At 44.1% G+C, this 27,954-nt stretch overlaps 2 protein-coding genes across 2 annotated transcripts; one reads left to right on the top strand and one right to left on the bottom strand.

The window, feature by feature from the left end:
* Positions 1–14,074, top strand: opn3 (opsin 3). Its single transcript, XM_041947274.1, has 4 exons — positions 1–407; positions 2,544–2,863; positions 12,283–12,534; positions 13,305–14,074. Exons 1-4 carry the CDS (start codon positions 89–91, stop codon positions 13,575–13,577), a joined length of 1,164 nt encoding a protein of 387 aa, XP_041803208.1. The 5' UTR covers positions 1–88; the 3' UTR covers positions 13,578–14,074.
* On the bottom strand, positions 13,928–27,497 carry LOC121613691 (kynurenine 3-monooxygenase). Its single transcript, XM_041947273.1, has 15 exons — positions 27,058–27,497; positions 26,648–26,717; positions 26,373–26,470; positions 25,667–25,756; positions 24,930–24,978; positions 23,189–23,276; positions 20,845–21,010; positions 20,674–20,745; positions 18,435–18,556; positions 17,764–17,911; positions 17,627–17,684; positions 17,454–17,536; positions 16,527–16,628; positions 16,378–16,437; positions 13,928–15,534 (listed from the first exon to the last, which is right to left on the bottom strand). Exons 1-15 carry the CDS (start codon positions 27,118–27,120, stop codon positions 15,388–15,390), a joined length of 1,416 nt encoding a protein of 471 aa, XP_041803207.1. The 5' UTR covers positions 27,121–27,497; the 3' UTR covers positions 13,928–15,387.
* Between the last annotated feature and the right edge of the window lie 457 nt (positions 27,498–27,954).

Here is a 27,954-nt window from a genome sequence, read left to right as displayed (position 1 = left end):
AGGAGCGCGTGGCGCGGAGCGGACGGTCTCTCGTGCGGCGGAGCATCGCGCGCAGCACAATGCTGGAAACCAAGTTTTCATCCGCGCAATGAATCCTGTCAACGAAACCAGGGCCGAGAGAACTGCTGAGCATTACATTTTCGCAGCTGGCACCTACAAACTTCTCGCTTTTACCATCGGCACTATCGGAGTTTTCGGCTTTTGCAACAACGTTGTTGTCATTGTTCTCTACTGTAAATTCAAGAGACTCCGGACGCCCACCAATCTGTTACTGGTGAACATAAGTTTGAGCGATTTGCTGGTTTCTGTCATCGGGATAAACTTTACGTTTGCTTCGTGCGTCAAAGGCGGGTGGACGTGGAGCCAGGCGACATGCATCTGGGATGGCTTCAGCAACAGCTTATTTGGTGAGGAAACAACATTTGTTTACACTCGTAAGATATGTGTTTCACAGTTATGACTATCCTCACACAAACTTTTTACTAAAGACCGCTGCATTAAACTGTTTCCCATCATTTCCATCAAGTATTCATTTCTCGCTATAGCCAAATTGGATTCAGACATAATTCGCAATATGAACAGATGCAGCCTGATGTCATGTAAGCACGCAGAGAGCAGAGATGAGCTCATCCACGATGTGGATTACCTGTGTAACCCATGCAAAGGGACATTCCACGCAGAATTTGATTTCTATAAAATGCATGCAAACGCAGGTAAAAGCTTTATTTGTGTTGGGGCTTGTGCACACTTCCTCACTTCATTTGTGTGATGCTTAAAACAAAGACTGGGTCAAAAACAGTTTGCTGACCCCTTTGTCTCCCCCTTGATGAGCTGCAGTGAAATCTAACGACCTTGAATCCCTTCAATATTTATATAATATATTATATTCAATTTTTCCGTGTATTTGTCAGACACTGTGTTTTTGAATGTGAAGTGAGCAGATCCTGCAGGCCGCTGTTACATGCAGAGGAATCTCTGTCTCTCTCCACTGCGCCTGCAGCTTCCATTTTACTGTAACATGACTGTCCATTCATTACCTGCATTAAATGTGTTCGGGAGTGAAGTGTGAATGAACACTCCGGGTCATTCTCTAGGTGCCCCTCCTGCAGGAACTGCAGCTCAAGAGGACGGGTGTGTGATAACGAGCTCATTAGAGCAAATCCTGAAGCCTTTCACTGCTTTATCAGCGAACTAAACGCAGAGATGCACTTGATGGTTGCCCTTTTCTTCCTCTCCTGTCATCTTACCGCCCTTTAGTTGACATTGGCTTCTTTGCACCTGACACATTTTTCATGTGGCACCACAGCTGGCGACACAGACTTTTCTTTATCTGGTTTGCATTGCAGAAATGCCTCAGATGAGCATTTCAAAATAAAAGCGTGCAAAGTTTTTGCTTGCATTCAGATTAATAGTTGATATTTTAATCTGAGACGGTCTTCGTTCATCATCCGAATGACACTGAGCAGAAAGGAGGGGCTGTCCTGCTGCTCTGGCTCACACTCAGATGGGCAGGACAAACCTGGCAGATAATGGAGATTTCAATTAGAGTCACATCCTGAGAGCTCACCTGCCCCTCCCCAGAGTCATTCACTGTACAGTACAGTTAGGAATGATAACAAACTCTGGAGAGTCTGGCTCTCATCACCTGCACCTGACAAAATGAAAAAAAAATATGACTCCCTGCTTAAATGGGGTGTCATATAAAAACTGAGGTGTACAAGAATAAATGCTGTAGCTCTGTCTGCGTCCTCTGGTCCTCTATACGCAAATATGTCGTCATCTCTCTGCCTTATAATATGCATTACTCAGAGGAGGCTGGTGTCAGTGTGCCCTACACACACGGGCCACAGGGGCTGCAGCTATAAACCCTGGCACTTCTGTCAGTGCACGTCAGCCCTACTGAAACTCTATCTGGGCAACTGCGACCCAAGCCGAGAGCACAACCTGAAACAACCTGTGTTTGTCCCCTCAATCAAAAGACTAGTGAATCGCAGCCAGAGATGAACAGGGTATTGGAGTTTGTAATTGGATAGATGTATAGCTTATGTCATGTGTATTGACTGGAAGGACACAGAATCAATTTTATATCCTGTGGCATGGCTCCTGCTCGCAGATGAGCTCTTTGTCCTACACGTCATATGAAGGAAAAATGGGAACAAAATGATTCGCGAGATGAACAGAAGAGCTGCAAATATTTGAATATAAGATGCACGCATCGCTAGCACCACACCGCTTCACTCTGTGTGGAAGAAGCAGGCTGTACAATGCAGACGCAGGTCTTAGAGCTGTGTGTGTGTGCGTGCGTGTGTGTGTGTGTGTGTGTGTGTGTGGGAGGAAAGAGTCTCTTTCTGTGTGTTTTCAAGGATTCACAACAAATTGCTTGAATGCAGTTTTTTTCTGCTGCACAATGTTCAGAATTCTCTTTACACAAATTATGATGAAACTTGTTCAGTCCAAAGGGAGGCTGAGTAGCCACTGACCCAGATCCTGCAGTGAGTGCTCTACATTACTCAGCGTGGCTTTGTGTCTGCCCCCGCCGCCAGGCATAGTTTCCATCATGACTTTGGCTGCCCTGGCCTATGAGCGCTACATCCGGGTGGTCCATGCGCAGGTGGTGGACTTCCCCTGGGCGTGGCGGGCCATCGGCCACATCTGGCTGTACTCCCTGGCCTGGACAGGGGCTCCTCTGCTGGGGTGGAACCGCTACACGCTGGAGATCCACCAGCTGGGCTGCTCCCTGGACTGGGCGTCTAAGGACCCAAACGATGCCTCCTTCATCCTCTTCTTCCTCCTGGCCTGTTTCTTTGTGCCCGTGGGCATCATGATCTACTGTTACGGGAACATCCTCTACACAGTGCAAATGGTAGGTCTGCAAGTTTTTTCTGTTCAGTTGTTAGCATATTCGCTAAATTATGAATGAGTTCGACTGATAAACAGAATGAATTAGACGGGCTTGTGAATGGACGGCTGCTGATCAAAGTCTTCAATCTGGGAAAGCTACATTAAAGATGACAGTAGAAAAAGATGATTGTGCTCCTCCCCCACTAATGACTGAACCAATTTAACTCCATCTTGCCCTATTTGAGCTGCTTATGAATACAAATGTAAAAAGTCTTATATATTATTTTTACATCTTGATGTGACACTTGACCTGATTTTCATTTTCCAACAACTTTCAGATCATATACAGCTACACATTTCAGCTGCTCATTTTGACTCCTTTTACCTCTAGCGCACACGTCAACAGACATTTGACCTGCCTTCATCTTCTCCTCTTAGTGGTCGCACACTGACTGACAGTTCAGCTGTGCTCTTTTGTTGCTCCTCTTCTGACAGTTCAACAGCTGTCATCTCTTACTCTCCGAACAACAGCACTTCAGCTGCTTTGAAAGCACAGTTTGACACTGTAGACCACTTCAGGTCTCAGGTCTTCAGTTTCAAACAACAAAAAAACCTCCTCAACTTTCATTGTTCATCCATAATTTACCCCAACCGCTTTCACTGCTCACACTTCAGCGTGCACTTGCACTGAAATTGACACTTCAACTTGATTTGTTGCTTATAAAATAACACTTTCAGCATGTCCATTTTATCTGCCATCTCAGCTTATTTCAGTAACTGTATTTCGACTGCCTCTTAACAAATAAAACTACAACTGATTCAGTATTTCAACCGATTCAGATGTTCTAACTGTGAACTCAGGGACATTTTCTTCTGAAATCTAGAATTTCTAATTAGAGATGTGAAATAAAGCTGAATATACTCTGGGTGTTATTACTCTCGGCCAAAGTCTGCACAGATACAGACTTTGCAGACCCCTCTGGGTTTTCATTTTAATGAAAAGAAAATCCTTGACCCTAACTGGTCAAGTGCTGCCTTTCGCTCCACTTTCATTACGGGCACCATTATCATTACATGCCTCTGTGCCTGAACGGTGGAAATCATTGGAAAGCTCATTGTGCACATACTGAAGCTTGGGGGTGCGGCCTTTAGTGTTTGACAGTCAGGTAAAATATGTCATGTGAGCAGACTGTCAGGATGAGAGTTAGCATTCACCTTAATGATTCCTGCAAAAACAATAGAGAAAGTCAAGATTCTCTGATCTGTTTGTGTCTGTATCACCTTCACCTGGCTGTACCATTGAGGTGACAGGGCCGCTGACCAGCATGAAAGGGATAAACGTATGCGTGAACGAGAGAGAACGCTATATTATAATCAACTGGCCTAGGTGTCTGTCTGCATCACCAGTTGGTGCAGCTATGCTGGTGCTATATTTTTACTCCGTTAGGTATTCGCAGCCCTCTAGAAAGCTGCTTTCTCAGAGCCCACCAAACTCCCTGAACACCCTCTCAGAGGCCTGGGAGGACTTGTCACTTCATTTTGCGAGATGCTATGAAAATCTTCAAAGAGAAGTACTCTGAACCCAAGTATTTTGGGCTTGGTGTACAGTAAGTGTGGTTGGCCTGCTTTGGCAAAGCCAGAAAGTCTCACTGTCGACACGTGGAAAACCTGGAGAACGGTAGAACTTTAATGTGGAAATAGATTGTATAAGAAATGTGGAACATTTTCACATAAAAACAGGCGTTGTGAATTCATGAATAAATAGAGGAGCTAGCGGTGATTCAATCAGCTGCTGTAGACTGTCTTGAGGGAGTCTAGATAGTTGGCATATGCTCTCTCATCACATCCCTTTTGCTGAAGGGTATAGTCGTTAATTTAAACACAAGATACTTGTGCTCAAAAAGAGGATTCATTCTCAGTGAAGAACCTTGGAGCTCTAATCTGCCTCTATACCTGCCAAAGAGCAGTGATTCCTAACACGTCTCTGGGGGTCATCAGGTGGAAACCTCCCTTCAACAGTGTTTCGCCTACTTAGTCCCACTACACCTCCAGGAGGTTAGGCAGTGAACTCCGGCGTCCCAGAGTCACCCCCCCTAGTGCCAGTTCACACTGCTCCTACACAATCCAAACAGCACCGCCACGTTCAACTGACCCAGAGATGCTCCAGGTAGTGGCCAGTACCGATGCTACCATTTAACTATTGCTAATGCTACTGCTAACCGCTAGGAAGAACAGAAGAAGACAATACAGTTCCGATGCTACCATTTAGCTAATGTTATGTGCTAACCGCTACCTGCTAAGAGGAACAGAAGAAGACAATAACGCTAGATTCACCTATACTGTTAATGTTAATTGCTAGCTACCAATACTAACTGCTAAGATACTATCATACTCTCACCGCTTTAGCTATTGTTAGCTGCTACAATGCTACCACAGGCCTAGATGCCACATGTAACTGCCGATTGCCACACTACCATCATCTACCCCTGCCTCTCACCAACTGCACCAAGAAAAAAGCGGGGTGGGAATACAAACCCTGGTTCGGGTAGGGGATAGAAAATAAAGAGGTAGAGTCAAAAGATGAAAGTAGGGATTGGATACAGACCCTTGTTCGGGTAGGGGGTGGAAAATTTAGAAGGTGCTGAAGGTGGAGGCCTAAACCACAGACTAGATTTAACAGCCTCTTCTAACATTTCCTTCAAGAAGCAGCAAACCCTACCATTTCCTTCAAAAAGCAAACAGAGCAGGAAAACAAACCCTAACATTTCCTTCAAGAAGCAGACAAAACAGGAAAACAACCAAAAAGATCAAAAAACAAGCCAACTCTGTGTCTTACCACGCAAACTCACCTGAACAGGCCGCATGGTCCCAAAGAGAGACTCTAGCTGGCCACACCCCCCACCTTATCTAAACTTCCTGGTTCTCTTCCTATTGGCAGAGCGAGAAGATGGGGCGGGGAAAGCAGAGCAGAGGAGAGGTGTCTTGTTCAGACTTTAACCTCTTCTCTTGCCGGGTTAGGCATGCATGTCCTCTGCCTGCCCCCCCACTGTCCCTATTTCACCCCCCAACTACTATTATTTCTCCTGATCCATATCCACTGACTAGACCTAGCAGCCTCATCTGACATCTCCCTCACTGTCTTTCTTAAATTTTGCCCATGCACTCCCAGCTCCCTCAACAGTGAAACAGCTGACCCTGCAACAAAACCTCTACACCCCACTTCAACCGGACAGACCCTGGTCTTCCATCCCCTCTGCTCAGATTCTGTCTTTAAATCTGCATACTTAGTCTTCTTCCTTTCATAAGCTGCCTCCACTGAATTTTCCCAAGGGACTGTTAACTCAATAAAATACACAGTCTTTTTACTCATGGACCATAAGACAATGTCTGGCCTCAGATTACTATAAACTATTTCCTGGGGCACAACTAGCTGTCCTCCCAAGTCGACCTGCATTTGCCAATCATCAGCCCCTACCAGGCAGCCACCTCCCTGCTTTCTCCCTGACTTAGCAGCTTTATTTTTCTCCCCCTCTCGAACAAACTGCACATCTAACCTCTCCTTTCTAGAACTTCCAGAATTCACCTGCTTCCTTCTCTCCTCAATGCCTGCGGCTAAGCTTCTCAGCACCTGATTATGCCGCCATGTATACCGGCCTTGTGATAAGCTAATTCTACAACCTGACAAAATGTGCTTTAAACTTGCTGTACCTGAGCAGAGTGGGCACGATTGATCGCCCTGTACCCAGAGACTTAGGTTCTGCGGGGTTGGCAACACATCGTATGTCGCCCCTATCAGAAATTTAATACGGCCTTCCTCCATATTCCACAGGTCCCTCCAACTAAGTTTCCTCTTCTCAACACCTTCCCAATTCAACCATTGTCCCTGTTTGGCTTGACCAACTGCTTTTGCCCCTCTTAACAACTCCTCCTGCCTACGCACCTGTTCCACTACAAGCTTTCTTTTCTCCTTTAGACCTGCTTTATTCCACACTGGTTTGCCTGGGCCAAGCCCCAAGCCTCCCCGGCCAAATTGAACATTTCCTACTATTTCTGCATGCCTAAGAGCTGCCTCTGCCTCCTGCACTGCTGCCCTTGGGTTCCATTTCCTCCCCCCAGAAGGATTCGGAACCACATTGCTAACTAACATGTCCTTACTCCCAGATAATAAAAGTTCTGTCCTAACCTTAGTGCATTTAAACTCCTCTGTTAGACTGGATACTGGCAGCTGAAGCATTCCTTTCCCATACAAAGCTACATTGCTTAAGCACCTGGGAGCACCCAACCATTTTCTAATATAAGAGCTAACTAGCCTTTCCATTCTCTCTGCTACAGATAATGGGACTTCATATACTGACATTGGCCACATTAACCTAGGATACAAGCCAAACTGCAAGCACCACAACCTCAGTTTTCCTGGGAGCCCTGATTTATCTATTCTCTCCAGCCCTTCTGCAACATCCTTTCTAAATTGCACAACCTGTTCAACATCATTCAGGTCCACATTGTACCACCGTCCTAGACTCTTAACTGCTTTCTCCCTAATTGTTGGGATTTCCTCACCATCTATAGCAAACTTTCTATCACTTACTTTCCCTCTGTATATTGAAATACTCCTTGACTTACTAGGCTTAATCTTCATACTAGCCCACTTGAGATTCTGATTGACTTTATCTAACAACCTCCTTGTACATGGCACTGTTGAAGTTAGCAGTGTCATATCATCCATATAAGCCCTAATTGGTGGAAGACGCATTCCATTCTGCCGTCTCTCTCCACCTACGACCCACTTGGAAGCCCTAATAATTACCTCCATAGCCATTGTGAAAGCTAGCGGGGACACTGTACATCCTGCCATAATACCAACCTCCAATCTTTGCCAGCCTGTTGTGAGCTCTGCGATACTTGCACACAGTCTGATGTCTTGGAAATATGCTTTCACCAAGTTAACAACTATCTCCGGCACTTTAAAGTAGTCAAAGGAACTCCAAATAAGGTTATGTGGCACTGACCCAAACGCATTAGCCAGATCTAAAAATACAACATTCAAGTCTCTTTTCTCCCTCTTAGCTGTCTGAATCTGATGCCAAATCATGCTAGTATGCTCTAAGCATCCCGCAAATCCTGGTATCCCTGCTTTTTGCACTGTCGTATCTATCATACCATTCCTTTCTAAGTATTTAGCCAGCCTCTGTGCTACGATACTAAAGAAAATCTTTCCCTCAACATTTAGGAGAGAAATCATCCGAAATTGGCTAAGGTCCGATGACTCCTTCTCCTTAGGGATGAAGACACCTCCTGCCCTGCGCCATGCTCTTGGAATACTTTGTTTCTCCCAAACTATTCTCAGGTATCTCCATAGTGTCCTTAAGATGCCAGGTGCACTCTTATAGACACGATAGGGGACTCCATTAGGCCCTGGGGCCGAAGAAGCCTTTGCACGCCTAACCACCTCCACCACTTCTCTCCACCTAGGTGGGCTCACATCCATCTCCTGCTCCACTTCCCCTAATGGTGGCATGTCAGGTGGAAGACCTATGTTCCTATTCTCCTTTGAATCTGAATACGTCGACTTCAAATACTGTTCAATCTCTGATTTCGTTGCCTTAAGTTGCCCTCCTTTTTCTTGATTAAACAAGCCTTTCACAAAATTAAAGGGGTTCCTAAAAAATGCTGACCTTGCACGTTCCTTCTTCTTTCTCTTCTCCCTAAGGTGTTCTGCCCTTCTGAGTACTGCTAACCTGCTTCTCAGTTCCTCCTGCAACACCTTAATTCCCTCCCTTTCTTCTTCTGTCGCCTTCCTCCACTGCTTTCTTAACTGCCTCCTTTCCTTTACTAACTTCTCTATTTCTCTTTGCCGCCTAGACTTGCCGACCTGCACCCTCTCGCCTTTCCTTTTGACAAGCACCCCAAATCTCTCTCGACCATAGGAGTAGATCACATCTCCAATTTTATCCAATTTCTCCACTACATCTCCTCTAAGCCTGCTTAATATGACTGATAAATCTCTATCAACTGCCTCCCACTCTTTGCTATCATTAGCCCTTGGCCACTTAACTCTAGCTTTCTGCTCCATGCTTCTCTCCTTGGCTGGCCTGTTGCCCTCAACACCAACTGCATCCCCTCTCCGTACCTCCTCCTCTCCAGGGATAGTGTTACTGATATCCTGCGAACTGTGGTTTTCTACCTGTCGCTGGACTTCATCCGACTGATTCGACTGACTTCTCAAGAAATACTGGTCGATGCGGCCACTCTGCCCTTCCACCGCTAAACACTTCCTCCTTCCCTGATGAGTTCTAAGGCCTCGGATTGATGTTATTTTCTGCCAGCCACATGGGCAAACTTGAAGCTTCTTATCCTCTGCTGCACAACTTTTGCTCTCCTTAGTTGCCTTCCCTGTCACCTGAGTACTGCTACCTCTGGCCCTAAGAGATGGGTCCGTGCCCCCATCCCTCACTGAGTCATGTATCCAAGGCATAGTCATATCCGTTATCCTGTTCGTTACCATGCAATCCACCTGTGAGTCATCTTCCACCCCTGCTCTCGCTGACTCTTGGGGTATTTTCCTTATATTGGTTGTAGCTAAGTCTGGTTGTAGCAAGGTTAAGGCTTGCCACTGCTGCCATGGGTTGCTAGCCCATACCAGCACCTGTGGGGTCTTTTCCCTCCTGTCAGCTGTCTTTCCAAGCAGTCACATGGTCTTTCCCATGTTGTCAGCTGCTCTATTCACAACAGTCACTAGCCAAGCTAGTTGTGAGTTAATTTAAACACAAGATACTTGTGCTCAAAAAGAGGATTCATTCTCAGTGAAGAACCTTGGAGCTCTAATCTGCCTCTATACCTGCCAAAGAGCAGTGATTCCTAACACGTCTCTGGGGGTCATCAGGTGGAAACCTCCCTTCAACAGTGTTTCGCCTACTTAGTCCCACTACACCTCCAGGAGGTTAGGCAGTGAACTCCGGCGTCCCAGAGTCACCCCCCCTAGTGCCAGTTCACACTGCTCCTACACAATCCAAACAGCACCGCCACGTTCAACTGACCCAGAGATGCTCCAGGTAGTGGCCAGTACCGATGCTACCATTTAACTATTGCTAATGCTACTGCTAACCGCTAGGAAGAACAGAAGAAGACAATACAGTTCCGATGCTACCATTTAGCTAATGTTATGTGCTAACCGCTACCTGCTAAGAGGAACAGAAGAAGACAATAACGCTAGATTCACCTATACTGTTAATGTTAATTGCTAGCTACCAATACTAACTGCTAAGATACTATCATACTCTCACCGCTTTAGCTATTGTTAGCTGCTACAATGCTACCACAGGCCTAGATGCCACATGTAACTGCCGATTGCCACACTACCATCATCTACCCCTGCCTCTCACCAACTGCACCAAGAAAAAAGCGGGGTGGGAATACAAACCCTGGTTCGGGTAGGGGATAGAAAATAAAGAGGTAGAGTCAAAAGATGAAAGTAGGGATTGGATACAGACCCTTGTTCGGGTAGGGGGTGGAAAATTTAGAAGGTGCTGAAGGTGGAGGCCTAAACCACAGACTAGATTTAACAGCCTCTTCTAACATTTCCTTCAAGAAGCAGCAAACCCTACCATTTCCTTCAAAAAGCAAACAGAGCAGGAAAACAAACCCTAACATTTCCTTCAAGAAGCAGACAAAACAGGAAAACAACCAAAAAGATCAAAAAACAAGCCAACTCTGTGTCTTACCACGCAAACTCACCTGAACAGGCCGCATGGTCCCAAAGAGAGACTCTAGCTGGCCACACCCCCCACCTTATCTAAACTTCCTGGTTCTCTTCCTATTGGCAGAGCGAGAAGATGGGGCGGGGAAAGCAGAGCAGAGGAGAGGTGTCTTGTTCAGACTTTAACCTCTTCTCTTGCCGGGTTAGGCATGCATGTCCTCTGCCTGCCCCCCCACTGTCCCTATTTCACCCCCCAACTACTATTATTTCTCCTGATCCATATCCACTGACTAGACCTAGCAGCCTCATCTGACATCTCCCTCACTGTCATTCTTAAATTTTGCCCATGCACTCCCAGCTCCCTCAACAGTGAAACAGCTGACCCTGCAACAAAACCTCTACACCCCACTTCAACCGGACAGACCCTGGTCTTCCATCCCCTCTGCTCAGATTCTGTCTTTAAAGAATCTGAGCAGAGGGGATGGAAGACCAGGGTCTGTCCGGTTGAAGTGGGGTGTAGAATCTATAGTGCCAGCCACTGAGTCTGTTACTGAGGTGTGACGATGTTGTTTCCATTTGCTGTCAACTATTATCAACATTATGGAAACACTGCTCTACAGTAAATACTGAGAAGTAGTTGTATGTGCCAGGTGTCTCTCGGTTTTGCTAAAGCGGCTTTTATGGATGATTTAAAGCAATGCTATGCAACTTTTGACAAATAACTTCAACATTCCTCCTCTTGCAAATTCATTCAATTCAGTAGCAATAAAAAAACCCATTTTCTAATTCAGCACATTCAGGGGTTTCTCTGGTACTTACATGGTCGGGTATGACCAGTAGCATGGCGGCTAACAGGAGATATTGCTTAAAGAGAAAACATTAGTTAGACAATGTGCAAATTATAAAGATCATAACAAGTACCTGTTCCCTCGTTTCCTACTCCCTGTTCAGTGGTTGTGGTTTCTTGGGGTGCGTTCTCCCCCGTCATCTCTTCTGTAGCCTGCAGTGCAAAACTGTGTTTCACAGTTTTTTTGTTGGAGAGTTTGGCTGCAGCAAAACACGGCAGCACTCCAACACAGTTGCATAAGATGTGTTCACAAATGTATTCAAGGTCATTTCAGTCTTTTTTTTCCCGAGCTGGGGTCGGGACGAGATAAATCGGAGGCATCTCAAGATGATTAAAAGGATGGGAAGGGAGATGAAAAATGTCTCTGCTGTGCTTCCTTCTGCACGGTGATACAGTTGATTGGTGTAGTTAGATAGAAAGAAAAGTGTTCCTACATGAAACAGCTCACAACACGCTCTGTGCATTCTTCAGAGTAACCGGGTCACGATTTCTGGAAAGAGACATTGCTGTTGAAGTTTCAGATATATTGTTTTTGGTGCTTTGAGCCACACAAGCCGAGTGCCGTCTAATTCATTTTTATTCGAGAGAAAGCAGACATCTCTCCAGAACTGTACCTTGAGGTCATTCCTGACAAATGCTGTATGATTATTATGGGGGGACATTCAAACCTCATGTAATACAGTCAGACTAGCAGCATCTTGATCTCATTAAGGCATTTTGAGAAACCTTTTTGTATTCCTGCTTTTCTCCCACTCTTCTTCACATGCATACACATTCAGTCAAACCAGGGGACTGCCCAGTTAAACCACCAACTTTGATCCAAACCAGCAACACTGCCTGTCTAATTGTTAGGCCAGTATCCCCCTCATGACAGCGTCTCACTCCCTGTTTCTCACAGCTGCGCTCCATCCAGGACCTCCAGACGGTTCAGATCATCAAGATCTTGCGCTACGAGAAGAAGGTCGCCGTCATGTTTTTCCTGATGATCTCTTGCTTCCTGTTGTGTTGGACGCCTTACGCCGTTGTGTCCATGATGGAGGCCTTCGGCAGGAAGAGCATGATCTCTCCCACAGTGGCCATCATCCCCTCGTTCTTTGCCAAGTCCAGCACAGCCTACAACCCCCTCATCTATGTGTTCATGAGCAGAAAGGTTTGTAGTCCTAAAGTTTTGGACGTATGAATACTACAGAAAATAACTTTTTATGTTTGCAGGTAGAAACTTTTAAGTCTGGGTGAACTTTAACACCTGATAATCGGACATGAGTAAACTGTGCACCTTTCCAGCACTCTTTTCTTGCTCTGTGTAGCTGGTGAGCGTGGCCTCAGTTAAAAGGTTTTGCTGCTGTCTAGAATACATTATGTTTGACTGGAGAGGTCTGACTGGCCACTTCCTGCGTGTTCAGTCGTTTTTTTTCCCCTCCAGTGATCACAGCTGAACTGAATTTAATATGGACAAATAGGGCAAATCAATAGCATCTCAATTGGGGGCGATTGTTTGTTCTCCTCTTGTGCTGCTTCAGTGGTTTGGGTAGGAAAACCAGCATCAGAGTGTCTTTATGACTGCAAAAGAAACTAGTATTTTATGAACATTTGTGGGAACATTCTGCAGAATTTGATTTCCCATAAGTACATTTTTTAAATGAAAATCTGCAAAAATGAGGAAAGTGAGAATCTGCATCATAGTATGTTTTCCTGTTAGTGTTCTGATTCATTTTTCTAAGCCTTAATATGTACAGTCGGCATGTGTGTAGGAGTGAAACTGTCACTGAGACTAGCCTTAGTTTGCTGGAATCCTTAGAGGCTGGTATCTCATGTGTTTGACAGACAAATGAGTGTGGAAAGGGTGTTATTTCATCCCTGTGATGAATACCATCCTTTTATCTCTTCCCTCTGCTTCTCTTCCAACTCATCCCCTCACAGTTCCGGCGCTGTCTGCTGCAGCTGCTCTGCTCACGGCTGTCTTGGCTGCAGCGCAGCCTCAAAGAGCGCCCCCTCGCGCCGGTCGAGCGCCCCATCCGCCCGATCGTCATGTCCAGGCCTTGCAGCTCCAGGGACCGACCCAAGAAGAAGGTGACCTTCAGCTCCTCCTCCATCGTCTTCATCATCACCAGCAATGACTTCCACCACCTGGATGTGACCTCCAAGGCTGGAGATTCCACAGAGGTCAATGTCATCCAAGTGAGGCCATTGTGATCCACGAGGACTTTTACTTCTCGCCCCACCACTCAGTATGCCTTAGGACCTAACTTGCAATTCCAAGCCAAAATAATTCTGTCTGACCTCTCTGGACATTTCTGCGTCCACACACAGCTACAGACTTTTTGAGACTAATTGTAAATATCCAACTGTCAGCCCAAGATCTCAGCTAACATATTTCCTGACAGTGTTTCGTCTGAGCGGGTAGTATGAACGTGTGACACCCTCATCTAACATCAGCTGTGGTCAAGTACATAATGATGTAGTTAAAAACTAGTGATATGTTTTCCTTGGACACACACTTATTTGTTAAATACACCACACAGTATATGTGACACCTGCAGAAATGTATTGAGTATTTAAAGGCCAGCAGCGTTATGGACCTGAGTATGGATCAACAAGTGATAGCATATTTTTTTGGTTGGTACCCAACTGCAAGTGTGTAAAATGGAAAATAAGCCTTAGCTCCTTAGCCATAAACCATTATACACAAACTGACATTATTGTGTATGGACTCAATAAAGAGATCCTATTTTAATCTATCTGGCTTGTGTACCTTGTCTTATTTCAATCTAAATCTCCCGTGTGACCAGAGCAGTCACTGTGAAATGACTTTTGGTGGATTTATATGTATGAGGACTACAGGAGTGTAATTAGATAAGAGGAGATGAGACTGGGACCTCAGTGTGCTCCAGTGAGACTCTCCTTTCATAACCTCCTGGGCTGTCAGCTATGAATAGCCTTGATGAATGGATTTCCATAGCTGATAAAACCCTTATTCATTGAGGATGTGTGAGTGAGTGACTGAGCGGTCTTTGTTTTTATATTGTTCATTTCAAATAATAGTTTGACATGTGGAAAATGCGCTTGTTTGCTTCCAAGAGTTAGATCGGATGATTTATACGACTCTCACATCTGTTTGCTAAATGTGAGGCTGCAGTATAGCCAGATGTTTCACTAAGCTTAGCATAAAGACAGGAAACAGCTAGCCTGGCTGTGAAGCAGGGGTCTCCACACATCTGGCAGCAGTATGCAGCTAAATCAGGCACTTCTCAGTTCGAGAACAGCAAACGTTTGATTGATTTGCAGCTTTCAAGTACTTATGGGCTGCACATTGCTGGGAGATGCACGGGGACTCCTGTTTTTTAAGTGCATCTTCAGGATCTGTTTGCACGATTAAAGTATGCAAATGAACCAGCATGCTCCAGTCCCTAATCCTAAAACTTGTTCATCTTGCTTGTTAAACCCACACAAAAACTCAACACAAAACCCTCAGCAAAACCACAACCTGTCTTTTTACACTTCGGTTTTTATAAAGATTACACAAAAGACGTATAACATGTTAATTATCACACTTTAGAAGCACTGCCAGCTAGATATTTACTTTACATTTGCAGCCAGGCTAGCTGTCTCCAGTTTTTATGCCAAGCTAAGCTAACGGCCTGCTGGCTGTAGTTTCATGTCTGGTATGAAAGTGGCATCAGTGATGGTGATGATATGTCAATGATCTGATATTGTCCCAAACATCCCTCATCCTATAGTAGTAACGGAGCTAAAGACATAATAAAAATCTGGCAGTAACTTCAGTCAAACCATTAACAGTTAAACACTGGTGGAATGTTATTATCAATCATTATGACTGGTATAAGTTAGGGCAATTATTATAATAGCACAGTAGTTTGCCTGGCAGAGCCTTCATTAAGTTAATTAAAGGGTTCAATCAAACTCTAATTAATATCTGGACTCAGTTCATTCTAGTGTTTGACGCTCCAGTCTTTGCACTCGTCCGTCAGAGCAGAGACGGTGCTCACGGGGTCTTGAGGGCCATGATCCTGTTCCAAATTCTCTCAGCCGGGATGATGAGCTTGTTGATATCAGGAGGAGTTTTGATGAGCAAGTAGGAGCCTCCCAAAACTGCTCCGGTAGCACAAACCAGCAGGCCGCGGTTTATCACCTGTGAAAAAGAAACAGAAAACACCTTCACCTCAGACTTTGGAAGTGAATGAGGAGGAACACCAATCTGTCAAAAGCACATCACGACAGCAGAGAAAACGCCCTGTCTGTGTGTGTCTTGGGTAACACTTATGTAAATGGTCCAACAGTTTTTAGACAATGTCATAGAAAGGAACTGACATGTCACTAACTCACTAAGTACTTAATAACTTTATTCATAGGAAGGTTCCTGACTAAGGGCTAATTGCAATTTGGTTACAGGTAAACGAAATCATCATGCACTCTCTGCAGTACACCTCTGTTTGTCCGTGTCAGTATCACATTATTTTATTTTGTTAACAGCAATGCTCTTCCTCTGTATATGCTGCATCACACAGCAGTTTCTCTCCACCAAACAGAGGTCATGTTGCCCTTTGCCCAGAAATCCCTGCAGGTTTAATCAGTTTACAGGGGAGGCTGTGAAATCCCCGCTGTCCTTCTGACTGTGGACCATTAGCGCAGAAGCCCTCAGCACAGGTCACATCACACAGTTCAACACAGCGCCAAGGACTAACCGGCTCATCCACAGCCAAATACGAGAAATCAGATACATTTCTTTGTGCGGCAAAGCTCTGTGTTTCTGGTAGAATAATTCAAATGCTTCTAAAAGTGGAAGTATTTACCCAGTGGGAGTCACATCTGCCTTTCATGCTCAGTGCTGATAATACTGCGACTTCAAAAGAAGCCGGAATTACAATATTAAAATGTTCAAAGGTATTAAATATGCCCTAAAAAGTTAAATGTATGCAGGGAAGATGAAATGACAGAGTCTTAAGAGAGGACATATTTTCTCAAAGTGTCTTACTTTGTCTTGCCAGTGCCAGCGCTCCACAGCCTCGTGGTACCTTATCCGAGTGAAAGTGACCTGGAGACAGTGAAGGGCAACAAATGACATAGAGTTTGTTGTCAACCAAGCGGTTTGACGGCCATTATTTTGTTTATTTTGACACTTGCCATTGTGTAAAGTGGAATTATTGTCTTTGGCATGAGGTAGTGGAGGAAGTTGTCAACATATTTTCTGAAAAGGAACCATCTGGAGTTGACATGTGCTCTCATCTGCAAAACAAAGAAGTACGTGTTAGTGAACCATATGTCCTCCGTCATACCCTGAACCCAAGCTGACTTTGTTATGACTGTGAATGGCCTTTCCATAATTCTCATATTCAAACAGTACAGGCTATGAATTATAATTAACAATTAAGTGGGAGGTCTGGAGATGTCAAATTGATATTAATTTTGGCTTGATATAATATGCTGCTATAAAATGTTATGGATTAAGCTACATATGATATATGAAACAAACGCACAAAACACACACACACACAAAATGACATAGAGCAACATTAGCATTCATTTGAAGTTGTGTTTCCATCCACCAGTTCAGAGTTCAGTTATCACTCTACTTTTAGCTCTGTTTTGGTCCACCATCTCCCAAGGGAAATGGCTTTTACTGCAAATCATTCGATTATACAATAGTTGCAACTTTAATGGTTGAATTGTTCATGCATTTTAAAGTACGAGGTTACCTGGATGTATTCAATTCAGTTTGATTCAAAGTTTCTCTGTAGAGTGCTACTCATAAAAAAGCAGTGCAAAGCATTTCATATTAAAAAAGCTATATAGAACAGCAAAAAAAAGGGCTGATAAAGAAGAACATCCATGCATGCATACACACACAGCAATTCAAAGTGGTTTACAGACAAGCAAAGCAGCAAAATGTGCTCATCAGCAAAGATATCTGTGCACACCTACACATAAATGCACATGAAGATACACACATACAATTGTACATACATGCATCCATTTAAGAAAAAGCTTGACTGAAAAGCAGTGTCTTAAGTTTGGTTTTAAAAGTTGAAGTTGTAAATAAGTATGCATTACTTCAATGTAGTTGTACATGGCCAGGTCTGCAATCGCGTGGTCGTCTGGAACTCGCACTCTGGTGTACTCAGGCAGTACAGCACCTGGGCGGATGCACGCAGGGAAAAAAAAAACAGATTTGTCACTTCATTCTCATTGTCCCCTTTCGAATTTACTCATTTAATGACACTTACTGAAATCCTCATTGAACTGTTCCATTATTTCTTCAAAGACAATGCAGTCCTCAAAGCCCTACAAAGCATGAATGGATGAGTGAGTCTCCATGTAATACTTTTCCGCCTTTTTCTCGCCTCCATTTAGTGTTACTTACGGCGTTCATCCCCTGCCCATAGAAAGGAACCACTGCGTGGGCTGCATCGCCCATGAGGACGCATTTGTCGCCAATGTGATATGGGGTGCACTTGACAGACACCATGGCCTGCCCAGGCAGTCGGAAATAATCCCTCTTGAGAGCATCACTGCGAGGCACCAATGGAAATAAAACAATTACAAACTCATTTTGAGATATTCATTATGACAGTTGCTCTTTTCCCAACAACAGACTGCAAGCATCTGTCACATCCAAGAAAGCTAAAACAGCCGCGCTGCGTACGCCCCGGTGAAGTCAAACAGTCAAAGCGTGCATTCGGTTGTTTATGCCTGAGCGCTCCACATAAAGTCGACCCAGGGAGGAAGTGAGTGAATGGAGCCTCAAGCGTTTGTACAGCTCGTGCTTATCTCTCTGTCACCCACAACATAGGGCTCACCTCAAATTAAAGCCTCACCGCACAAAGCCACGTATCTACAAGTCTGCAATTTCACACCTCACAGATCATGGCTGTGGATGTGCTGGAGTCGATGGGATGACGGGAAATCAAAGTGCTTTTGAGGATGGCTTGGTAGGATGAATGAAGAGATAAAGGCAGCGGGGGAGACGGACATGACAGGCGGTGGAGAGAGAGAGAGAGAAAGAGTGGCTGCGGAGGTGAGAAAGTCACTTACACTCCTATTAGTGGTATGGTGTCAGGGAAGTACTTCTGGAAAAACTCGATGACTTCATCTCCGGTGGTGATCTTCTCGAACTCTTCAAAGGGCATGAAGAGGGTGCAGGTAAATGTCTTGTCCTAGATTGGAAAACACACACAGAGCACAGCAACGTTCGTTCTCAAATTCCATTGTGACGCACTTCTTGTCAGGTTCAATTGAGTCATGTTGGAGATGCTGCGTGGCCGCAGGGGTCGGTTCCAGCAGGCGACCTTTGTTACGTGTCATGCCCCTCTCTCTCTCTTTCTCCCATTTCCTGTCTGCCTCTTCACTCTCACTGTCCAAAAAATAGTCATCTTAATTTACACAAAGATATTACACTTGGTTACAAGATGATTTATAAAATTAAATGTTTAACACCCACTGTTCCAGCAATAGGATTAGAATAGATTTAAGCCTTTCTGTGATTTTCAAAAAGAACATCCTGTGTTAACAAGACCATCTACAGACATGCTTGAAAGGGAACCAGTGCTGGGTAGTTTTACCATTTGAATTTCAGCAATTTACATTACAGTTAGTGATCCCACTAATTTGCCATTACTTTAATATTCACTGGTTCTGTCTTGAGTTAAATGGTGGGTTGATATCACTTTGCTCTCTCCGTCTCTCTGTCATTGGACAGGCTGGTCTGGGACGTGATAGCTTGGTGCAGGAGTTTGAGGTGTGGGAAGGCAGCAAGCCTCTCCCAAAGAAGAGAAATGCAGCCCCTGGTAATTCCAGGGTTGTCTTATTTAAAAGTTGTACGTTCTTGGCTGGCTTGCTAACGTTAGCCTATCAGGTTTTGTTTAGAGCTGCTTTTCTGAGGGACTTCTGGAGAGCTGAGAGAGGCTAAGGTAGCTGCTGGATAGTCCGTAAATCCCTATACATTTTTAGCTGCCTGCTCAGTAAAGCACAATGTCTCGTTTTCTGTTTCTAAACATGTTAAATACAAAAGGTGTGACATGTGGATGTGGAGGATTTGCAGCTATTTAAAGTCACCTTTGATGAAGCCGAAAGTAACGGGCCAGGATGGACTGGGGCAAAAAAAAAAAAAAAATCCAATAACAGAACCCACAGGAACTTTAAAAAATGAATCTGCCTTTAAATGCAGATATCTGTTAATAGAGATTAACCAAACGTCGAGTTTGGTTGCTAATCGGACTGCAAACGATGTCTGTTGTGTGGACGAGGAAGCCTTGGCCTGGAGATTCGTTAGCCGTTATTATTTCGACTGATATAATGGAACACACAAAAAGCATCTGTGATAAAATATCCTTGAGGCAAGGTTCTTACATAGCTATTCCCGAAGCTTTCAGTCGTATCCACTGAGGAAGGCAATGAGACATGTAATAATAAGCAATAATGATGAATAAAAGAAATAATGAACCCACTCACAGATTAAGTAGCATCCTTTCATACATGCTGCATCCTGCAGTATTCTGTGCACGCTACACATTTAACATGCATTTAATCATTTGTTATATTCTAATACAAATTCACATTACTTTCATGGGCCTGAAAAGTCATCCATGCCAAACGCATTATAGAATCTTCCATCAATGCAAATGTAATAGCCAAACTACACCCAGTGCCAGTGATGGATGAAGTGCATGGGGGTTGTGGGCGTGCCGTTATGTGCCCATTTTAGCAGGTGCTATCTATCAGCGTCACAAAGTCCTCCCCGAGGACCTTTTAGCACTGTTTCTGTCACCGTCCACAGCGGCAAGGATGTGTTTTTCTTTTATTTTTCTCAGGCCTAATGCGTTCCTGGGAACTAGGGCAGTGAGTGACAGTGCAAACACACTCCAAAGTCAGCCGCCTTAACCTGGTCTCACTGAAGAGAGCAAAACTGTTGTGCTGAGTCGGCCATGCAGAAAAATCACCGCAGGATTAAGAAGGACAGGAGAGACGGAGCAGAGAGAGAGACTGATGAGAAGGAGGACATGACTGCCGTGTGGAAAGTAGGCAAGAACTGTGATGAGCAAGCCTCTCCTGGCTATGAAGCGTCTGTAAACAAGGCTAATTAGCTCTGTGACGACGTCCCAGAGGTCAATCATGCGCTGAAATTCTCTGAAGTGATTATGCTTTTGTCTTTCTGTAACAGCTCGCGGTTGCCAAAAAATGTGAGGTAATAGGTCACATATTTACAGCTCACATTGCTCAGTTTGCACATGTAGTTTGAGAACACGAGAGAGAGGAAAATACAATTCACACTCACCAAGTTGGGCAGAGCGATCATCATGAATGTGTTTCGTGGCCAGATGTGCAGATAATTAGGCTTCATGGCAAACTGGGGGGGCGACGATGAAAGTGGGACAAATGAAAAAGGAAATAAACGACGGGGTCTGAATTGTGCGTCTAATACCAACAGGCTGTGCAGAGGACTGACCTCTCCATTGATGGGTGGCATGGTGAGCTCCATGTAGCCGTGGGGGATGTAGGTCTGGCTGTAGTTGAAGCGGCTGCGGCGGAGGAATTGCTTGCGGATGGCGGAGAACGCTCCATCACAGCCTACGATCAGGTCTGCCACGATCTGCTCCTCGGACCCATCCGACCTGAGAAACATACCAACATGAGAAATTCACTTCAATGACATCCATGTGTATGTAAGCGGACTGAACTGGTTTAACAGGGTCTTCCTCTTCATGTTTAATCTGAGAGTCCTTAACATTTAGAAAAAAAGTAAGCAGTTTGCATGTTAAATAATGTTATGAGCAATGTCAACTTTTCAGTCAGAAACCATCAGGCTTGCTGTAAGCACTGTCCCGAACGCACCTGTCACTCCCTCTGACTCTCAGGTGTGTAAATAATGTTCCTTTGTGGAAGTTTAGCCTGAGAAAATGTGTGTGAGGCCCTCAGGCTAAGGTTTGAGGTTTGATTCACTCTAATGCATAGCGAGAACTGCGTGTCGAGCTTTTTCTGTCTCACACTCGGCCTTTTCATGGTGCACACTCCGGGAGTGTCGTTTCCTCTGCTGGAGTTCACTTAAAGCTGCAGCTTTTTGTTTTTTTTCTGTGCAGATGTTAAATATTTTTCATTCGAGATTTAAATGGCACATGGTAACACGTCACTTTGAGAAAAGATCATAAAAATAGTTGCATTTAACTTACAAGCTACTCATTAAATATGCATAATTTCATTGACACTTTAAATCTGAACTATGGTTATGACACTAGCTGTATAACATGCCATCTGAATGGTTGTGGCTTTTTCTGACTCACAGTCTTTTCACTCAGTCATGATGGTCACACGCGGCTTCTATAAACACACGGTCAACTGTTGGGTACATCTGCACTTTGCTTTAAAAGCTGCTCCAAACAGCAGGGGTCAGCCTGCCCCTGGACACAGCCTGATGCAAAGACTTCCTGCCACAGTTCTCATTGTTAGTTAAATGTTGGCTCTGAGGTCAGATTCTACACACATTCATGACCCATGCGGAAACGCTGGTGCATCTGTTAAACTCAACGCTGAGCACATCCGAATATATTCTTGGCTCACTATCATCTCATTTAACGATCCTTGCAGGGGACATAATGGCGTTTTTTGGTGCCAAATTGCTTGTAGCACCACTTTAATCATTTGGACAGCAATCAGCATTGCTCCACAGCGTTATTCATTTAACTGTTCTTGAACCCCATACACATTACTGTATGTATTCACGCCTTTCAGGTCACGTTTCGCATGAGGCTGTGCATGACCACGCAAAAGTCCAAGGCTGTAGGTCGAAACATAAAACAGTACGGTTGAAATACTTCAGCCTGGGCCAAAGTGGTGGACGCACATTACCGTCCACGGAGCCACAGTGTTAGCACGTGAGGATAAATGTCTGGTAATCCTGAAGAAAGATCTGAATCAGCTTTCAGGGATGTTCTAAGATTCGTTATTAGATTAAGTATGACGATAGGCCAGACTGTAAGAAGAAAGCAGGTTGTGCACATCTATTTAATTCCCTGGTTCATATTGGAGGATACTGGCTATCACACGGCATACCACTCTCTGTGTACTTTCAATTATATAAGCTGGAGGGTGCAAATATGAGGGTGGAGGGAAGGTTGTGTCCTGGATGTACTAGGCACCATTTTGGATTCAAGGTACACTCGCAGCTTTTAAACTTAAAGCTTGACTTAATTAAAGTGCACGAAAGCGTTTGTTCGCTGTGGGGATAACTGCGCAGCGGCTCATTCTCATCCACATTTTTAACTAGGTACATGTGGGACCACCAGGAATAAAAACGAATAATTAAACAGAAATTACAACGTTCACATCAAATGGATTTTTACATGTTCGAGATAAGGCCGGATTCAATTTAAAAACTGTGTGATCAAATTAAAGAGAGGTTGTGCTCCTGAATATTGTGGTAATAACTCACTGCATGAGTACGCTAATGCCCGCGGCTAAAAAGACCTGGAGGTGTTTCAGTGTTAATTGGGTTGTAAATTGTGTGCCATATTTTGCTCAACGACGGCCAATCACAGAGCCGCAAAAAAGTCACGTACAGGGGCTTCAAAGGCGACGTGTTTATCACGTTGCCAGAGCTCGGGCAGTTTACATACACAAGGTCGCATGTGCTTGCATGTAGGTACACAGAGGGAACAATCGATAAAGCTGTCGGTAAAACAAGATGAGATGAGCAGATGAGCTGCTCCTCATCCTAAGTTAGCCCCCATGCATTATGTGCCCGTGCGCGTGTGTCTGCGGGAGTGCGTGCATGTGCTAGATCAGTAATTATTTACCTGACAAAGGTCATTAGCCCTGTCTCAGCACTCCAGTCCTGCAGCTTGTAGTCAAAGTTCAGCTTTGTGTTTGGATACGTCTCTGCCTCTGTGGGGGTAAAATATTACAAAAGGAGCTTATATCACAGATACAGGCATGACACAAGACCAGCACTTTAATGTGGCAGGTTATATCTTGTTAAATCCGCAAGAAACCTTCCCGATTCCAATAAAATGCAGTAAGAACACAGCCAATCAGCAAACAGATAAATCAATGCCCCTCTGAAGGGAATGACCTCCTGCTGATTAGCATGAATTTCATGAACAACACAGCACACCAGTCGATGCGTCTGGTTTTGTGAAAACCGATGCGCAGCTTGTCACACTCTCTGAAATCTCGTCATCTCAGTGTTCACTCCAGGAGTCTGGATGGGCCCTGATAAGAGCGACGGCTTCACAATCAGCCTCTTTTTCAGCACACACAGGCAGCCTAATTAAACACGGGCCCATGCTGTCGCACATTATCTCCAAGCGTGCGCACTTCATTAAATATTAGGCAAAATCCTTTTAGCCCGAAAAGAATAACACATCCCCTCACGTCCTCTGATGTACTCGTGCGGTTGAAAGCCTCGCATGAAGCCGCCGCTCAGGGAGTATCTGCGGCTGATAAGGCTCAGCGTGCTAGCAAACAGACCAACATGGCACAATTAGAGGGAAGAAGGAATATTGTCTTTTAATTTGGAGCTTTGTGACATTTCATGAACTAAGAATGCGCCGAGTGAACAGACTTGAAAGTTGATTTAGGCTTTCACAGACTTCAGCAGTATGTATTAAAATACCACAGAATTTGTTTGGAAAAGTTGACTGGTGATTCTTTAAAGTACCACTACATAACCTTTGAAATTCACATTGCAAATAAAAAGTTAAAAGCATTACTTGGTCTTTTATGACCAGCAACAAATGGCAGGAATTGTTGGCTAAAGTTAGCAAACCTCTGGTGGATATTGAAGTTTACTGACTTTATAGCTGCATCCCAAACCACCACCTCCTCCACTCACTCATTAAGCATTTTCTCGTTACTTCTCGCCACTCAGCAGAAATGACTTAATCTGGCTTTAAACACCAATAACATAGTGAATCCACTAATACATTTCTGCAGCAGCTTCATCATTTAACATTATTAGAGAGTGAATCCTCCTGCCTGTTTTATAAAATCACATAGTACCTAATGACAGGGCGTTAAGCCGGGACTAATTCCTATTAGCTCCCATGCTGTATGAAAGCCTGATCTAAAATGAGAAGAGTCTTCTCAATAACTTAGAATTGCTCTTTCACTTACTAGTCTAATTTTATTTCCTTTGTGCATAAGAGATGAAGATTAAGATAATGCATTTACAGTATTAGAGTGCTGTTCAATTCAGATTTATACTGCCTGGAAGGCATTAAATCTGTCGTAACTTTAACATGAAGGTGACTCAGGCACTTCTTCAAAAACTGAACTTCCCCTGGAGGATTAATAAAGTATGCCTTCTTCTTCTCCTTCTCCAACTTCAGCCATGAGAACGACATGTTAGACTGCCATCATTGTAACATAAAGGGGCTAGAATTTTGCAGTATTTTCTTGTAGGAAAGATGCATCATTTGAACATTAAATTGTCCTTTCAGTTTTTGTCATTTCAGCACGCACTCCATGCCATTGTGTTCAGGGTTCATGCTCCAAAGCCGTCTTGGCTAAATTATAAAAAAAGGACACTGTTCTTACCTGTTAGCAGCTCTTTGTTCAGATTGGCTCGGTCTACTGACAGGATGTACTGAAATGAGAACCGTCTATATTTCAGTGTAATTCTACAGATACTACAGCTTTACAAACAGAACTGTAGCTCTACTAATTTAAATGGGAACAGGAAGTCTCTGTGGTTTATACTCTGTCTCCCTACATCCATGAATCTACATGCCTTCATTGTCTTTCTTGTATATTTTTGTCTTATTCAACAATCCAAGTCCCCGTGAGATTGAGAATCGCTGCCAAACTGGCAGCAGTGTAATTAAAAACAGCTATTTTCAGACAGGCTCATCATATGTACAAATAAGAGAAACATATTTCATGATGACACATAAACTCTAGAGCCTTGTGACAAAAAATATCTATCTGACTGCACAAGTTGCCACTCGTGCCGTTCATCATTTGGTGCATCCTTGGCTCACCTCAGCTAACACACCTCTGTGCTTGCAGTTTCTCTGTGTTTCTGTATGTGCGTGCTTAGGACCACAAACTCGAGGGTGCGTGTGAGGTCTGACAAGTGGAAAAATGAACATCCAAACTGTCGACTGACTCAGTATATGAGGAGTGTGGGAAATATAGTTTACTAGAAAGTGACAAGATATAGCAACACTGCATGGCCATGCAACTAGCAGTCCAGTCTAAGACATGTCATCAATCCCAGCTGACAGCTCGTTGCAGTGTTGTGTGTACAGTGGAGCCAACAATGGCCAGCTTACCTGGCCTTTCTTGCCATAAGGGATCGGGGACTGTTTCCCACTCAAGGAATGGATCATTCTGGCATGCATGGGGATTCCCTGGGAGACAATCTGGGGAAAAATCATTAATACAGGGGGTCAATTTTTAAAAACAAAGTGTATTAACATTAGGATAAACAATTAAAAATCCATGTTTTTTATTCTCAATTTACTGGTGGTGTCAGCCCAAGCTATAGTTCACGTGGTGACCCAGTGAGTGAAAACCTTGTCAAGTGAGCCTTGTTTTGTCAGGCTGAAAAGTCATGCAAGTGTGAAAAAAAGGGTCTGATGCAGAGTTCTCAGGCGTACATAATAAAGCCAGTGCACCAACACACAAGATTCCTGACCTCAGAGGCCAGAATGAACAACCTGACTGGACTGCAAGCAAAGAAAGCAGGGTGGACAGATTCCATGATGCCTGGCCACAAATTTAATATTTCATCACTAGAGAACAAAAAATGAAGGGTTTCCACCCCACTTCCCTCCAACTCGGCCTATGACGTGTGGTTTAGGAAGACTAACATGCTAACAAGGGCAGGAAGTGTATGCTGCCAATTTGTTTCTTTGCCACGGCCATCTTTTAGCTAGATAAAGTGGGGTCACCATGCCCCTTCAGCCCTGGGATCAACTTCACTGGACCTCATTTCCACTTCACAAGGTGAAAAGTGAATAGATCTGAGCAGCATACCTTCTCCTGCATTCCAACATGTTCGAGTGCTTGCCGACCCCTGTGAGACAACGCCAGGTTGATGCTTCTCCCCTTCACAATTTTGGCTTTCCGGATATCTGACCAAAATCAGACACAACGTTGCAGTCTTACTTTGGTTACCCCTTGAAAAAGCAATGTTTGTGTGCTGGTCAGGGATGTTGCAAGCTTGATGTGTGGGTCTGTTCCTCGGAGAGAGGAGTTATGGGACAATGTTATTCACTGACATGGGTTGCAAATAGAGCTTTGAATACTACCTTCCCGAGTTTCGAACACTTGCACATCAAAGCCTCTTTTGGCAAAGAAGCAGGCATTCAGTGCCCCAACCTAAAGGGGGAAGAGGGGATAAGGACAGGTATTCGAGTCATTGAACACGAATCATTAACTCTTAGCTACATAATATTAACTCCATGTAAACAACATAGCCCTTCCTGAACACGCCACAGCACTTCTGTAGTCTTATTTCCTTTATTCCACTTTTCAAATACACATTTGACTGCATTTTACAAAAAAGAAACTCATCTTCTTTGCATGGAAAACAGGCTCTGTAGAACTGCCTCCTGCTCTAAGGATCATTGACTCGGTAAAGGTCAATGTGCACTCAAGAGATCAAAAGACAAGATGCTGCACGTTGAATTAATAATTCACTTTCATTTTCTTTTCTTACCAAACCACCGCCCACTACTGCTACAACTTTTTTCTTGATGGGTCTGTCGGTTGATTCCTCCATGGCGCTGACGGTTCACTCGTGGCCTGACCCTCCTCACCGCTCACTTCAAAGTGATCTACTGAAGTCCCGGGTCGGGATTTAAAAGAGGAGGGGCAAACTGAGACCCACCTATGGCGCTTTCTGCATCATTTCCTCTTTCAGAGCAAATACAAGCGACAGATAAGACACAGCTGTGGTGTCAAAAGGCCCAAACCAGACGCTCCTAATGCGTAAGACAACTTATTTGGGCGGATGTTTAATTCCCGGAAAACCACCATCTGTCTGACGCATAGTAATCCTGCAGGTGCAAAAAGACTCCAGAACGAAAAGCTCTTTACAAAACAGTGCGTGTGTCTAATGTGTTTAGTCGTTATAAGTGAAAAGAAAGATAAGGTCATATAACTGTTATTTTTCAGGTGGCATGTACAACTGTTAAGTACTGAGATGACTCGTATAATAGATTACTGCTCAAAAAGTCACCTGTGACAGGGAAGGAGCACGACTGACGGGTACAAACAAAGACATATGTCGCCATCTAGTGGCTACGTGATGACAGCAACTTTACCACAGAGTGAGGAGAGCAAAGTTTGTGTTTTGTTGGTCGTTATTATCAATGGCAAAAACAGGCTCCTTGCAACATGTGTACAAATACGAAGAGTGTTTGAAAAGAAATGAAAACAAGTAGATATAATTTTACAAAAACCATTATCATAGCCCTCACTTTTTTAACAAAGAAATTGTGCAGTTAGCCATTTCTACGTGGGATTTTTCGTTGCCATCACAACAAAAGGAAAACGGTCTTAATTTATGTATTTGTATCATTCGCTCAGTCTTTCCTGTCTTATTGTTATAAAA

Source organism: Chelmon rostratus, chromosome 11, assembly GCF_017976325.1.
Source record: "Chelmon rostratus isolate fCheRos1 chromosome 11, fCheRos1.pri, whole genome shotgun sequence".
Classification (NCBI taxonomy): Eukaryota; Metazoa; Chordata; class Actinopteri; order Chaetodontiformes; family Chaetodontidae; genus Chelmon; species Chelmon rostratus.
Note: the sequence above shows the minus strand (reverse complement) of the source record. Positions and strands in the feature narration are given on the sequence as shown.